The sequence below is a fragment of the Tamandua tetradactyla genome, chromosome 6, assembly GCF_023851605.1.
Source record: "Tamandua tetradactyla isolate mTamTet1 chromosome 6, mTamTet1.pri, whole genome shotgun sequence".
Taxonomy (NCBI): domain Eukaryota; kingdom Metazoa; phylum Chordata; class Mammalia; order Pilosa; family Myrmecophagidae; genus Tamandua; species Tamandua tetradactyla.
In genome coordinates, this window is record NC_135332.1 from 58,115,847 (window position 1) to 58,129,849 (window position 14,003).

General features: G+C 38.2%; 1 protein-coding gene and 1 long non-coding RNA gene across 9 annotated transcripts in view; one reads left to right on the plus strand and one right to left on the minus strand.

The window, feature by feature from the left end:
- LOC143688051 (uncharacterized) overlaps positions 1-3,299 on the plus strand; it is a 35,487-nt gene extending 32,188 nt beyond the window's left edge. The window contains exon 3 of the long non-coding RNA XR_013177800.1: positions 3,148-3,299. This is a non-coding gene — a long non-coding RNA (uncharacterized LOC143688051). The remainder of the gene's footprint in view (positions 1-3,147) is intronic.
- Positions 1-14,003, minus strand: part of ZZEF1 (zinc finger ZZ-type and EF-hand domain containing 1) — a 170,255-nt gene that overhangs the window by 122,746 nt on the left and 33,506 nt on the right. For all 8 annotated transcript variants that reach the window (XM_077165584.1, XM_077165586.1, XM_077165583.1 and 5 more), the window contains exons 7-9: positions 6,678-6,794; positions 5,458-5,636; positions 3,947-4,045 (exon numbers count right to left, since the gene is read on the minus strand). In XM_077165584.1, the coding sequence (XP_077021699.1) occupies positions 3,947-4,045; positions 5,458-5,636; positions 6,678-6,794 (395 nt within the window). The remainder of the gene's footprint in view (positions 1-3,946; positions 4,046-5,457; positions 5,637-6,677; positions 6,795-14,003) is intronic.

Below are 14,003 nucleotides of genomic sequence, written 5' to 3' on the forward strand. Positions count from 1 at the left end.
TGGACCTAAGGACATTATGCTGAGTGTGATTAGCCAGAAACAAAAGGACAAATACTGTATGGTCTCACTGATATGAACTGACATTAGTGAACAAACTTGGAATATTTCCTTGGTAACAGAGACCATCAGGAGATAGAAATAGGGTGAGATATTGGGTAATTGGAGCTGAATGGATACAGATAGTGCAACAGGACTGAATATAAAAACTCAGAAATGGACAGCACAATATTACCTAACTGTAATATAATTATGTTAAAACACTGAATGAAGCTGCATATGAGAATGATAGAGGGAGGAGGGCTGGGGCATAAATGAAATCACAAAGAAAAATAGATGATAAAGATTGAGATGGTGTAATCTAGGAATACCTAGAGTGTATAATGATAGTGACTAAATGTACAAATTAAAAAAATGTTTTTGCATGAGGAAGAACAAAAGAATGTCATTACTGCAGTGTGCTGAAAATAGATGGTACTTAATATTTTAAAATTTCAACTAATGTGTGAGACAAAAGCAAAAAATGTTCATTTGGTACAAATCTATACTTTGACTAGTGCATCTCCTAATATAACTTACGTAGATAGTTGATTGAACACCTTAAGTACATGGAATTTTGTATAGGACATGAGATTTTGTTGGTTTGTCCAGGTGATGCCCTGATGAATCCCAGAGTGATTTGATCAGTGAGTGGAAAAGTATTTGCAAAGTCCCCTTTGGGGAATGGTGAGAACGGGGGAAAACTCAACTTCCCCAAGTTGAATTCTTGATATTCTCACAAGCAGTGGGGACAACCAAAGCTACAGGCTGAGCCCCCAGTCTTGGGGTTTGTTCATATGAAATTTAACCCCACAGAAGATAGGTCAAGCCTACTTAAAATTAAGCCTAAGAGTCACCCCCAAGAGAACCTCTTTTGTTGCTCAGATGTGGCCTCTCTCTCCAGCCAACACAGCACGCAGACTCACCACCCTCCCCCTGTCTATGTGGGACATGACTACTAGGGGTGTGGATCTTCCTGGCAGCGTGGGACAGAAATCTTAGAATGAGCTGAGACCCAGCATCAAGGGATTGAGAAAACCTTCTCGACCAAAAGGGGGAAGAGGGAAATGAGACAAAATGTCAATGGCTGAGAGATTCCAGAGTCGAGAGGTTATCCTGGAGGTGATGCTTATGCATTAAGTAGATATCACCTTGTTATCCAAGATGTAATGGAGAGGCTGGAGGGAACTGCCTGAAAATGTAGAGCTGTGTTCCAGTAGCCATGTTTCTTGATGATGATTGTATAATGATATAGCTTTCACAATGTGACTGTGTGATTGTGAAAACCTTGCGTCTGATGCTCCTTTTATCTACCTTGTCAACAGATGAGAGGAATATACGTAATAAAAATAAATAATAGGGGGAACAAATGTTAAAATAGATTTAGTTTGAAATGCTAGTGATCAAGAAAGGGATCATGATGTAAGGGGTATGGCCTGTAAAATTTTTTTTTTCTGTTTGTTATATTTTTCTGTTGTCTTTTTATTTCTTTTTCTGAATTGATGCAAATGTTCTAAGAAATGATGACTATGCAACTCTGTGATGATACTGAGAATTACTGAACATATGTGTAGAATGGAATTATATGTTAATGTTATTGCTTGTTCTTAATTGTTTTAATTAATAAATAAACTAAAAAAAAAAAGAAAGAAGAAAGAATGAAGAAAAGTGAACAGAATCTGAGCAACCCGTGCAACATCATCAATTGTATCAATAGTGCACTATGGGAATCTCAGAAAGAGAGGAGAGAGAGAAAGGGGTAGAGAGACTATTCAAAGAAATAATGGCTGAAAACTTCCCAAATTGAATGAAAGATATGATTATACAAATTCAAGATACTCAATGAATTCCAGACAAAATAAACCCAAACTGACCCATATCACACCATGTTATAATCAAACTGTCAAATGTCAAAGATAAAGAGAGAATTCTGAAAGCCAAAAGAGAGAAGCAACATGTCACCTACAAAGGATTTCTCATTGGCTACTGTAGAGGCAAGAAAGCAGGGGCTGACAAATTTAAACACACAGAAAACTGCCAATCAAGAATTTTGCATCTAGCAAAACTATCTGTCAAAAATGAGGGATTCAATTAAGACATTCTCAGACAAACAAAAGCTAAAGGAGTCTGTTACCACTAGACCAGCCCTATAAGAGATACTAAAGGACCTCTACGGAGAATAGGCGCAACTGGGAAAAACATGTTTTCCCACCCAGGGGTCTTTGCTTCATTGGTACTGTGAATGAACATAGGAAAAAAAGACACAACCTATGAGAATGTATGAGGTCTGCATACTGTAAGGAAAGGCAAGGGAAACCAAATCCCAAACAAATTTGGATTTAAACCAAATCCCTTTAAATACTTGATGATCTCTGGTGCATTCCAATTCCTTTACTGAATCAGTGATATTCAAAGCATACAGTGTGTAGAAAAGGGACACACACAGAAGACTAACCAGCTACCCAAAAGGATGGATGAGAAAGAGATTCACAAACACACCCAGGATGAAGAAAAGAGCCTATAGCAAAATTCTGAAGAATACATCAGCAATTATTTTGTCGATACTAGGGAGTGAGACTTCCTCCCAGACAACTCAAATATTTGGACATAGCTTCTTTTTTTTTTTAACGATTTTTATTGTGAATTTAACATGTACAAAAAAAAGAGAAAGCAGTAATTTTCAAAGTACCTTCCATCAAGAAGCTACAGAACAGATTTCACAGTTTTGCATGGGTTACCATACCACAGTTTCAGGTTTTTCCTTCTAACTGCTCCAAAACACTGGAGGTTAAAAGAACTATCATTACAGTGATTCAGGATTTATAATAATTTGTTAAATCCTATCTTCTCTATTATAACTCCTCTTTCTTCTTTTATCCTAATCCCACTCTATAGGATCTTTGGCCTATGTCCTTTCCAACTTTTTCATATCAAAAAGGGGTGTCAATAAAATAAGTTAATGGGATGGAATTAGTTGATACTCTTGGAGAGGCTGGCCCCTCTGGGATTCAGAGCTCATCTACCCTCTGGAGGTAATGCATACCCTTCTTATTAAATTATGTTTTCAGCAGTATAGTGCCATTAACCTACCACGTTTCTTAATACTTTCAGAAAACACAGCAGATGTGGTATATACATAGCAAGAAATATTATTCAGCCACCAGAGAATGAAGTTCTGATTCATGCTACAACATGGATGAATCTTGAAGAGATCATATTGAAGGAAATAAACCAGATACAAAAAGACAAATATTGTTTGAAATACTTAGAATATTCTAATTCACAGGGACAGAAATAAATTAGAGGGATTTAGGGCCTTGGGCAAGGAGGGGGAATGGGGAGTTATTGCTTAAAGGGTACAGAGTTTCTGTTTGGGGGTGATAAAAAAATTTTGTAATAGATGGTATCACAATACTGTAAATGAAAGTAATATTACTGTATTGTTCCCATGAAAGTGCTTAAAATGGGAAATTTCGTGCTGTCTATATATTACTACAATAAAAATAAAAAAAAAAAAGAAAAAGAAACAGAAACAGAAAACAGTAGAGAAACAATCTGAACTTAAAAATTGTTAAAAGAGGGTAATTTTAGGATGCACAGTGGTTCAGTAGCAGAATGCTCACCTTTTATGTGGGAAACCTGGGTTCGAATCCCAGACCATGCACCCAAAAAAAAAAAGAGGGTAATTTTAAATTTCAAGAGGAGTCTTCGTTTCCCAAAACTTGTGAATTGTTGCAGGTTATTAACACTTAGACAGATGATAAAGAAACCATACAAATATAGCTTACTGAAGATCAATTTGAAGTAGCACCTGAGAATGTCAAATACCCTAATGCAATCTCATGCAGCTGTTTACTGAGCATACCTCGGGTCTTTTCATTCACTAAAAATGGACAGATATACCACTTACCATCCCTAGTCCATGGTTCAACAAGGAGGTTTTCAGGTCCCGACTTATCTTCTTTTCCTTTGACATCACATGCCTGAAGAGTCAACTGGAGAGGTTTGCCTGACCAAAATAAAAAGAAAAAGCCCTAAGCCAGCAATACATAGAAATGAAAACAAGCATGCCTATCAGTGGAGATGGAGTGTCTGACTACCCAGACTGCTGACCAAACAGAGAAGTAATATTAGACAAAAGATGACACCACCTTTAGTGCTTTCCTGGAAGACAGGTGGTTCCAAGGAGAGATCTCTAGAACCATCACTATTCAGAAACAAAGCACATTATAAAATTTATTACTACCATAGACTCAACATATTTGGGGGAGGAGGGAAGTATTTCCTCAGATACTGTCTGGGAGTCAATAATTTTTACTGCAATTGCATTTCAGTATATAAATACTGTTTTGAGTCTTATTCCTTTAAAACTTCTCCAGGCAATTTTTGAAAGTTTTAAGATTATAAAAATCAACTTTTGCCATAATGATCTGAACTTTTTTTCTTTTGCTTTAACAGTATAATGAATATTCATTATTCTATAACCCAACCTAGAACTAGAAAATTACCAATAACATACACTCCCATTATGTATTTCTTCTCTATCCAGTATAACCACTAATCTGAATGGAAAACACTTTAGCCTCCAGACACTACCTATCCCTCCCATTCAGCCATACCTGCTACCACTCCCCAAAAAAAATCTTTCCAAATTTAGGGGTGAAAACTGAATTTACAAGACCTAATTTGTCTGACTTTAAAAATTAAACAAAAAATAAATTAAGTCATATCAAAGACAAAGGTACAAATATCAAATCAGAAATATCACAGTAATGCTTCTATTACTAAAGAGGATAGAAACTAATATAATACTCTACGGGCAAAAATTTTACCACTAGAGGCCAGATGACAAATAAGTTGTTCCTCACATGCTGACTATAGTCATTTGGGAGTTGCTCTATGGGCTTCTCTATCGAGAAGGATTAGAAAGCCCATCCTGGGTTAGTAGTGAAGTGCTAAGATGGACTGACACTGGGCACAGGAGGGGAAGCAGTGGCAGTATACATAATGTCCTTCCGATCCACTGTCGTAAGGATGCAGAGGGGTGTGGTCTCTGAACCATGACATGGCTCCAGATAAGGAGCACTCCACCTTCCCAACTCTATCAGTCTCTACAATGAGAGACTCGTGAACTTCACCAAGGATGGCTGTGATCAAATTTCCTAAGTGATTAGGTCAGTAAATCTCAGGAGAACAGCCTAAAGGATACTTAGTTGTCCTCGTCTGCTGATGCTGCCACAAATGAATCAGAACCCTCATTCTCCCTACCAACCCCAGTGAAAGTGTGATTCAGAAGATATGTTCCTTTAGAAATGATGGTATAACTATAAGAACCCAGATCACAAACCATCCCCCCAAAACAGGAAGATGTCAGGAGGTCACATGCTGAGGATGCATTTCCATCATTCATAGGTCACTTACCATATTTAAGGAGTAAGTTTTGCCTCACTGATGCCATGGATAAGATGAGGGATGATGCATCATACTGCGTGTCCAGGTGGTCAGTGATGGTACACAGAGAGCTCATCACTTTAGCAATACTTCCTCTTGCTAGTGCAAAAGCCAGAAGAGTCAGTTCCACCTCTGGGGTGGAAGAGCAGCTATAAACAAAGACAAAAACTTTTCACTTCTTAAGAATATAACAAAACTGAGGTAGTTCAAATCCCTTGCAATTGGTTACCATAAGTAAAATTAACTTGTTATATACTTTATGTTTATCACAAATAGTTTTGCATTTCCCTTAAAATAAGGAAAAATTAAATCAACCCAGAGGACCTGGGAATTAACCTCCTAAATCTATAACATTAATCTATAAATATTAACTAGTACTAATATCGATTTTAACAAATCAAATGCTATAAATGGGTTTCAAATAAACCAAAAACAAATAAGCTGCTGCTATAGGCCTCTGCTATTAGGAAGCCTTAGGAAATGAGTTGGCTTGGCTGGAGAGTTAAGAGTTTATTTCTTCAAGCACCAAAAATTTATTTAGAACTACTTCACGTCATATTTCTCTGCCATTTTTCAGACATTATACAGAAACTTTTGAAACTCCTAATATCTGGATCCATTTGTCCCCCCAGTATAGTAATGTTCTCAGGGGCTCACTGAGAAAAAAATGACTGTCCCTGCAGTAAGTGATCCCTTCTCTCCTAGTTCTACAGTTCATCAATCTTGTTAGTTTTGTGTGTAAAGACGAGCAGACTCTGAACAATGGCCACAAGTGTGTGTGTAAAGGTGAGCAGGCTCCGAGTAATGGCCATGGATGTGTGTATAAAGGCGAGCAGGCTCTGAGTAATGGCAACAGATGTGTGTGTAAAAGTGAGCAGGATCTGAGTAATGGCCAAGGTTTAGGTACACAAATGAACTGAAAGGCATTGCATTATGGACTTTGAAACATTTATCCTGGCTGATGAGAGGATCACTCCTCATTTTCCCCACAATTCTTGAGGTCAGGTGATATAGATTGATAATGGATTTTAGAAGGAAGAACTGTTATTTCACTTTCTTTTCAGCTACTAAAAATAAAAATATTTTTACTGGTGACCTTTAAAAGATTAAAAATTTTTTTATCAACAGCTTAATAAGCATATATACCCCCAACCCCCACACCAAGTTCACCTCATCAACCTTGTTTTTACCTAGTTATCCTTATAAGGAAACTGTCTACCTCTTCCAGAACATTGGGAGACAGAAAAGTTGAGACATCCGTAGATCCTGGTGAGAGGGAAAGTGGAGGCATGTGCTGCAGTGCCTTCCTAGAAGTATAAAATATAAAATCAGAATAAAACCAGGTATAATATTGAACAAAAATTAAACTATTAAAAGCTTATTTGATCAATCTCTTAAAGAAACAGACAGTACTGCTACAGAAAACCTGATCTTTTATTTCTTGTTTTGGAATCATAAAGTATACAACATAAGCTAACATTTTTCCCCCAGGACTCAAATAGTGCCAGATAGTTAAATAGGGTCTCGCTTTTTCTTTCTTTCTTTTAAAAGTTCCATTTTCCTTTGTTAAAGTGCCTGTAAATTTCTGTAATTAAGCAATTGTTTGAGTGAGAGACACATATACTCTACAGAAAAATCGTGAAGCTCTGAATGGAAAAAACTGACCCCTGAGTAGTAGTAGTGGCACACTAGAAATTTCACGTTATACACAGGATCTTAAAACCTATGATATCCAAAGATGCATAATGACTTTTGTTTTCTTCTAAAAAATCAGTATCTGTCACTTTTATTCCTGTATGTGTTTCTTGGCCTTTCTGCCTAATGTCTGTTTTAATGTCTCTCTTTTCTCATTTCCTCTTACATTTATCTTTCTGAACTCCACACGAGCTTTACTTTCTCTGGACTAGCAGCCATTTAACAAGTTTATACAACAAATAATTACCAAGTCCTTACTACATGCCAGCAATTATGCTAAATGAGTGAGTGTACCACGAGCAACTTGAAGGTATACTGTGACTATATAAAAAAATAACTCAAAACTCTACAACAACAGTTATCCTATAACAGTCATGTGACTCTCTGAAAAATATTATTGCTACATTTCAAAAAAACCAATAGGCTGAGATCCCAGTCTTGGGGTTTGTTCATATGAAACTTAACCCCACAAAGAAGAGGTCAAGTCTACTTAAAATTTAGGCCTAAGAGTCACCCCCAAGAGAGCCTCTTCTGTTGCTCAGATGTGGCCTCTCTCTCCAGCCAACACAACGAGCCTGTCTCACCACCCTCCCCCTCTCTACGTGGGACATGATTCCCAGGGGTGTGGACCTTCCTGGCAGCGTGGGACAGAGATCTTGGAATGAGCCGAGACTCAGCATCAAGGGATTGAGAAAACCTTCTCAACCAAAAGGGGGAAGAGGAAAATGAGACAAAGTATCAATGGCTGAGAGATTCCAGAGTCCAGAGGTTATCCTGGAGGTTATTCTTATGCATCAAGTAGATATTATCTTGTTATTCAAGATGTAATGGAGAGGCTGGAGGGAACTGCCTGAAAATATAGAGCTGTGTTCCAGTAGCCATGTTTCTTGATGATGATTGTATAATGATATAGCTTTCACAATGTGACTGTGTGATTGTGAAAACCTTGCGTCTGATGCTCCTTTTATCTACCTTGTCAACAGATGAGAGGAATATACGTAATAAAAATATCTACTTAATGGGTAAGAATAACCTCCAGGATAACCTCTCCACTGTTTGGAATCTCTCAGTCATTGACACTTGGTCTCATTTCCCTCTTCCCTCTTTTGGTCGAGAAGGTTTTCTCAATCCCTTGATGCTGAGTCTCAACTCATTCTAGGATTTCTGTCCCACGTTGCCAGGAAGGTCCACACCCCTGGGAATCATGTCCCACGTAGAGAGGGGGAGGGTGGTGAGACTGCTCGTTGTGTTGGCTGGAGAGAGAGGCCACATCTGAGCAACAGAAGAGGCTCTCTTGGGGGTGACTCTTAGGCCTAAATTTTAAGTAGACTTGACCTCTTCTTTGTGGGGTTAAGTTTCATATGAACAAACCCCAAGACTGGGGGCTCAGCCTATTGAAACATTTATCCTGGCTGATGAGAGGATCACTCCTCATTTTCCCCACAATTCTTGAGGTCAGGTGATATAGATTGATAATGGATTTTAGACAGAAGAACTGTTATTTCACTTTCTTTTCAGCTACTAAAAATAAAAATAAATAATAGGGGGAACAAATGTTAAAATAGATTTAGTTTGAAATGCTAGTGATCAAGAAAGGGATCATGATGTAAGGGGTAAGAGTCACCCCCAAGAAAGCCTCTTCTGTTGCTCAGATGTGGCCTCTCTCTCCAGCCAACACAACGAGCCTGTCTCACCACCCTCCCCCTCTCTACGTGGGACATGATTCCCAGGGGTGTGGACCCTCCTGGCAACGTGGGACAGAGATCTTGGAATGAGTGGAGACTCAGCATCAAGGGATTGAGAAAACCTTCTCGACCAAAAACAAAGTGTCAATAGCTGAGAGATTCCAAACAGAGTCTATTCTTATGCATCAAGTAGATATCATCTTGTTATTCAAGATGTAGTGGAGAGGCTGGAGGGAACTGCCTGAAAATGTAGAGCTGTGTTCCAGTAGCCATGTTTCTTGAGGATGACTGAATAATGATACAGCTGTCACAATGTGACTGTGTGATAGTGAAAGCCTTGTGTCTGATGCTCCTTTTATCTACCTTGTCAACAAACGAGTAGAACATATGGAACAAAAATAAATAATAGGGGGAACAAATGCTAAAATAAATTTAGTTTGAAATGCTAGTGATCAATGAAAGTGAGGGGTAAGGGGTATGGTAGGCATAATCTTTTTTTTTCTTTTCTGTTTTCATTTTATTTCTTTTTCTATTTTCTTTTTATTTCTTTTTCTGAATTAATGCAAATGTTCTAACAAACGATGAATATGCAACTAAGTGATGATATTGTGAATTACTGATTATATATGTTAACGTTTTATTTGGTTTGTTAATTTTTTTAACTAATAAACAAATTTAAAACAAAAACAAACACAAACCAGCAATCTTCGGGCTGTGCCAGCATAGGGGCTATACTCAGAGGCAGGTAACCAGGGAGGTCACTGATGTACATGAGAGGCATTCAATGACTTATTGGATTTATTTCCATGATACAAGTAGATACTTTTGTTTCAATATATTCTTTTGCTCACTGACATTTTTTTTTCCACATTGGCAGGCACCAGGAATCAAACCCAGGTCTCTGGCATGGCAGGTGAGAACTCTGCCACTGAACCACCACTGCCCACCCTTTTCTCATTGACTTTTTAAAATAAACTTTTTATTTTAAAATAGTTCTAGAATGCTGATCTTTTAAAAGTCAGGAGTGAGTGAAAATATCATTGCAGATATTTAGTACAAAATATCATTGCAGGCATGAGTACAAATAAGCAGGGATATAAACTTAAAAAGTATATTCACCCCTCAATGACTTGGCAGTTCTTCAGAAAAATAAGACATAAAGTTCTTTCTCTTTCCCTTCCTGAACAATTTAATCCATAAGCCATGAGGTGGGGCTATGTAAGGAAGGCATCCACACATGTTTGAGAGGGAAGCCGTGGTGACTCAGAGTGAGAACGGTACCTGCACAACAGGACATCCTGCATGGAGTGTAGGAGGTGAGTCAGGCAAGGAGGGTGGTCTGGGTACAGGGCATAGGAACTCAAGAAGCATAAAGTGGTCACAGCAGTGGCCCGACCAAAGGTGTTGGAGCCTGAGTGGGATAAGGAGAGTGTGCATACAGGGGCAGGATCCACGGGAGTTGATAAAATAAATAAATATATTAAAGATAACAGGAGCCAGGTTTCTCATTATTAGAGAAGGGAGTTACAAATATGGAAAAGGAGAAAATGGAATGAACGCTGTAGTATTAGATTAGAACTGAAGGCATCAGTATAAATTCATAGTTTTCAGTATTAAAAAAACATAGGTAGAAATACATGTATGTATGTTATTTATATGTATACATATTTTGTAGTTATATCCACTGAGAAGGCCTGGGAAAATCAGCACACTGATAGCAATGAGTTTGGATTCTAAATAGCATTCTCCACTAAAAGGAATCAGGGAACCTTAGAGAAATAGTTAATTCCAGGACTAAGGAAGGGAATGCTCAAGATAATGCTCAGGACTAAGGAAGGGAATGCTCAAGATAATGCTCAAGATAAGCCTGGAATATCTCATTATGTCATAAAGTGGTCCAAGAATAATAAGGGCATGTCAAAAGGTAACATGAGTCAGACTGAAGGGGTTCCTCCTGGCCAAATCTGGGACAATCTGAGCAACAAAATCATAATGGATTATAACCCAACTGAATATATTAGGAATCCATGAGCCTAGCCTGATATAAATAAATAAATACAAAAGTTTGATGAAGAACAGGATATTTACATAGTCCCAAAGTACCTTTTCACAAATATTTATTAATTGCAAAAGGAAAAAAAATATTCTACAGTGGAGATATCTGGCAGACACTACTTTAATCAAAGTTAACATCACCAACAATCTGAAGTTGTGCACCACCTGACAGGTTGAAATTGAAACACAGCATCACTTCTATGATATTCCTGCTAAAGATGTAAAACCTAAATTTAATTATGATGAAACATCATGTAAGCTGAAGGGATACTCTTAAAAAATACCAACTTGTAATTTTCAAATGTATCAAGGGTCATGGAAGTCAAGGAAAGACTAAGGAATGTGTCCAGACTTGAAGATGTGGTAGCTTGGAGTTACGTATCCCAGAAAAACATGTTCCTAGTCTTAAACCACTCCTGTGGGTGTGAATCCATTGTACTAGGACCTTTTGATGAAGTTACTTCAGTTAAGGCATGACCTGACTGAATAAGGATGGGTCTTAAGCCTACCGCTAGACCCCATAAAGAGAAGGCCACGGAGATAAGCTATAGGGAGCAGTCAGGTGAAAGTCAGTGAAAACTCAAAGAATATGGAGAAGACGCCACCATTTTTATTGCCATGAGACAGAAAAGCCAAGGAACTGTAAAGATTGCTGGCCAGCCAGAAGACACTGACCTCAGGAGGAAGCAAGCCTTCTAGCTCTAAAACTGTGAGCCAATAAATTCCTATTGCTAAGCCACTATGTGGCATTTGTTTAGCATCCAGGAACCGAAACCGTTTTTGGTACCAGAATGTCGGGTGTTACTATGACAAATACCTAAAAATGTGAAAATATCTTTGAATTGGGTAATGGGTAGAGGCTGAAAGAATTGTGAAGTGCTTGACAAAAAAAGCCTAGATCACTTTGGAGAGACTGCCGGTAGAAATCTAGGCATTAAAAGTATTTCCCATGAGGCCTTAGAAATAAATAATGAGTATGTTATTGGAAACTGGAGGAAAGGCCATCCTTGTTATGAAGTAGCAGAAAACTTGGTAAAATTGTATTTTAATGTTGGAAGAAAGGTAGAACTTGAAAACAATGAACTTGGATATATAGTGGAGATTTCCAAGCAAAGTGTGGAAGGTGCAGCCTGGCTTTTCCTTGCAGTTTATAGTAAAATGCAAGAGGAAAGGGATAAGCTGAGAATCAAACTCTTAAGTGCAAAGAAACTAGAAATTGATGATTTGGAAAATTCTGAGCCTATCCAGATAGTGTGCTCTGAGACTAGGGCCAGAAGCGGTTCTATCAAGGACCTCCCTAAGCTTTGGAGAAGTGAGTCCCCAGACAGGACTCCACATGAAGGTTTAACTGAACAAAGCTTTGTTAAAGAAGGTGTGGCTGAACATGGATCCAGTCAGCCATTTCAGTGGAAGCTAGAATTTCAAATGCAATTATCTAGGAGAGACCTGGGAAAGTTCTACGGTCTAATGGTTTGGACCCATGTGAACTGCACACAAAGCTATCAAGGTTTTAGCAAAATTTGTATGAACAGGAGCACTACCAACTTGAACTAAAAGTGACAGAGAAAGGACAAATTGAAGGAAGAATGTCTTCAATGGCAGAATCACAGAACCAAGCTCTGGACTGAAGAGATCTCCTTGGGCCCAGAGTGCCGGCCCAGTCATGTGTGGAAAGGGCAGGTCCATCTCTGTGCTTGAAGGAGGCAGGCCATTTACCCCAATATGTGGACAGGGCAGGCCTTGAACCCACTGTTCAGGAAGAATGCTGCCACCCCAATACTCAGAGATGGTGGGGCCTATGCCCCAGTGGTTGCAGAGAGCCTGGCCACCACCAGTGCTTGGAGGTGATGGGGCCTGCACCCCAGAGTTCAGGGAAAGTATGGCAGCTGTACAAGCACTGGGAAAGGGTGAGACAGCTCTTTGGCAGCCCAAAGGGCAAATTTACCTACAGATGACTCTCAGATTTTGAAATCTAATGGAGTTTGTCCTGCTGGACTTGTTTGGGCCCCATGATTCCTGTTTTTCTTCAAAGTTCTCCCTTCTGGAATGGGAATGTTTATTGATATCCTTGTGCTACCATTATATATAGGGAGCAATAACTTGTTTTCTAGGTTTCACAGGTCCATAAGATAGAGGGATTTTGTTCGAGGATGGACCACATGCAGACTTTATTCTGATAATACTTTGGACTTAGCATTGTTCTAAAATGGCTTAAAGCTTTTTTTTTTTATTAATTAAAAAAAATTAACAAAACATTTAGAAATCATTCCACTCTACATGTACAATCAGTAATTCTTAATATCATCACATTGTTGCATATTCATCATTTCTTAGTACATTTGCATCGATTTAGAAAAAGAAATAAAAAGACAACAGAATAAGAATTAAAACGATAATAGAGAGAAAAAAAAACCTATACCTCACATGCAGCTTCATTCAATGTTTTAACATAATTGCATTACAATTAGGTAGTATTGTGCTGTCCATTTCTGAGTTTTTATATCCAGAAGCTTTTTGGACATTGTGATAGAACGACTGTATTTTGTCTGTGGGAAGAACATGTATGTCTTTTTGGGGTGGTTTGGAGTTATGTACGCCAGAATAACATGTTCTTAATCTTAACCCATTCCTGTAGGTGTGAGGCCATTGTAAATAGATGAGGTTAATTCAGTTAAAACATGGGTCATAATCCTATTACTGAAGACCTTATAGAGAAGGCCACAGAGAGAAAAGCCGCAGGGAGCAGCCAGAAGCTGGAAGTCAATGGAACCTAGAAAAGAAAGGATAAGATGCCGCTAAGTGCATTGCATTGTGACAGAAAAGCTAAGGAACCTTAGAGATTGCTGACCAGCCAGAAGACATCAATTCCAATAAATTTCTGTTGTCAAGCCAACCCACTGCATGGTATTTATTTATTTTAGCAGCTAGGAAACTAAAACAGACAAAAACTATGAAATGCAAAGTTTGATTCTGGACTGGATCCTTGTACTATAAATGACATTAACGGGACAAGTGATAAAATTGAGGAAAATTTTGAACAGGGTCTGAAAATTACATGGTAATATTTATAATTGTTAATTT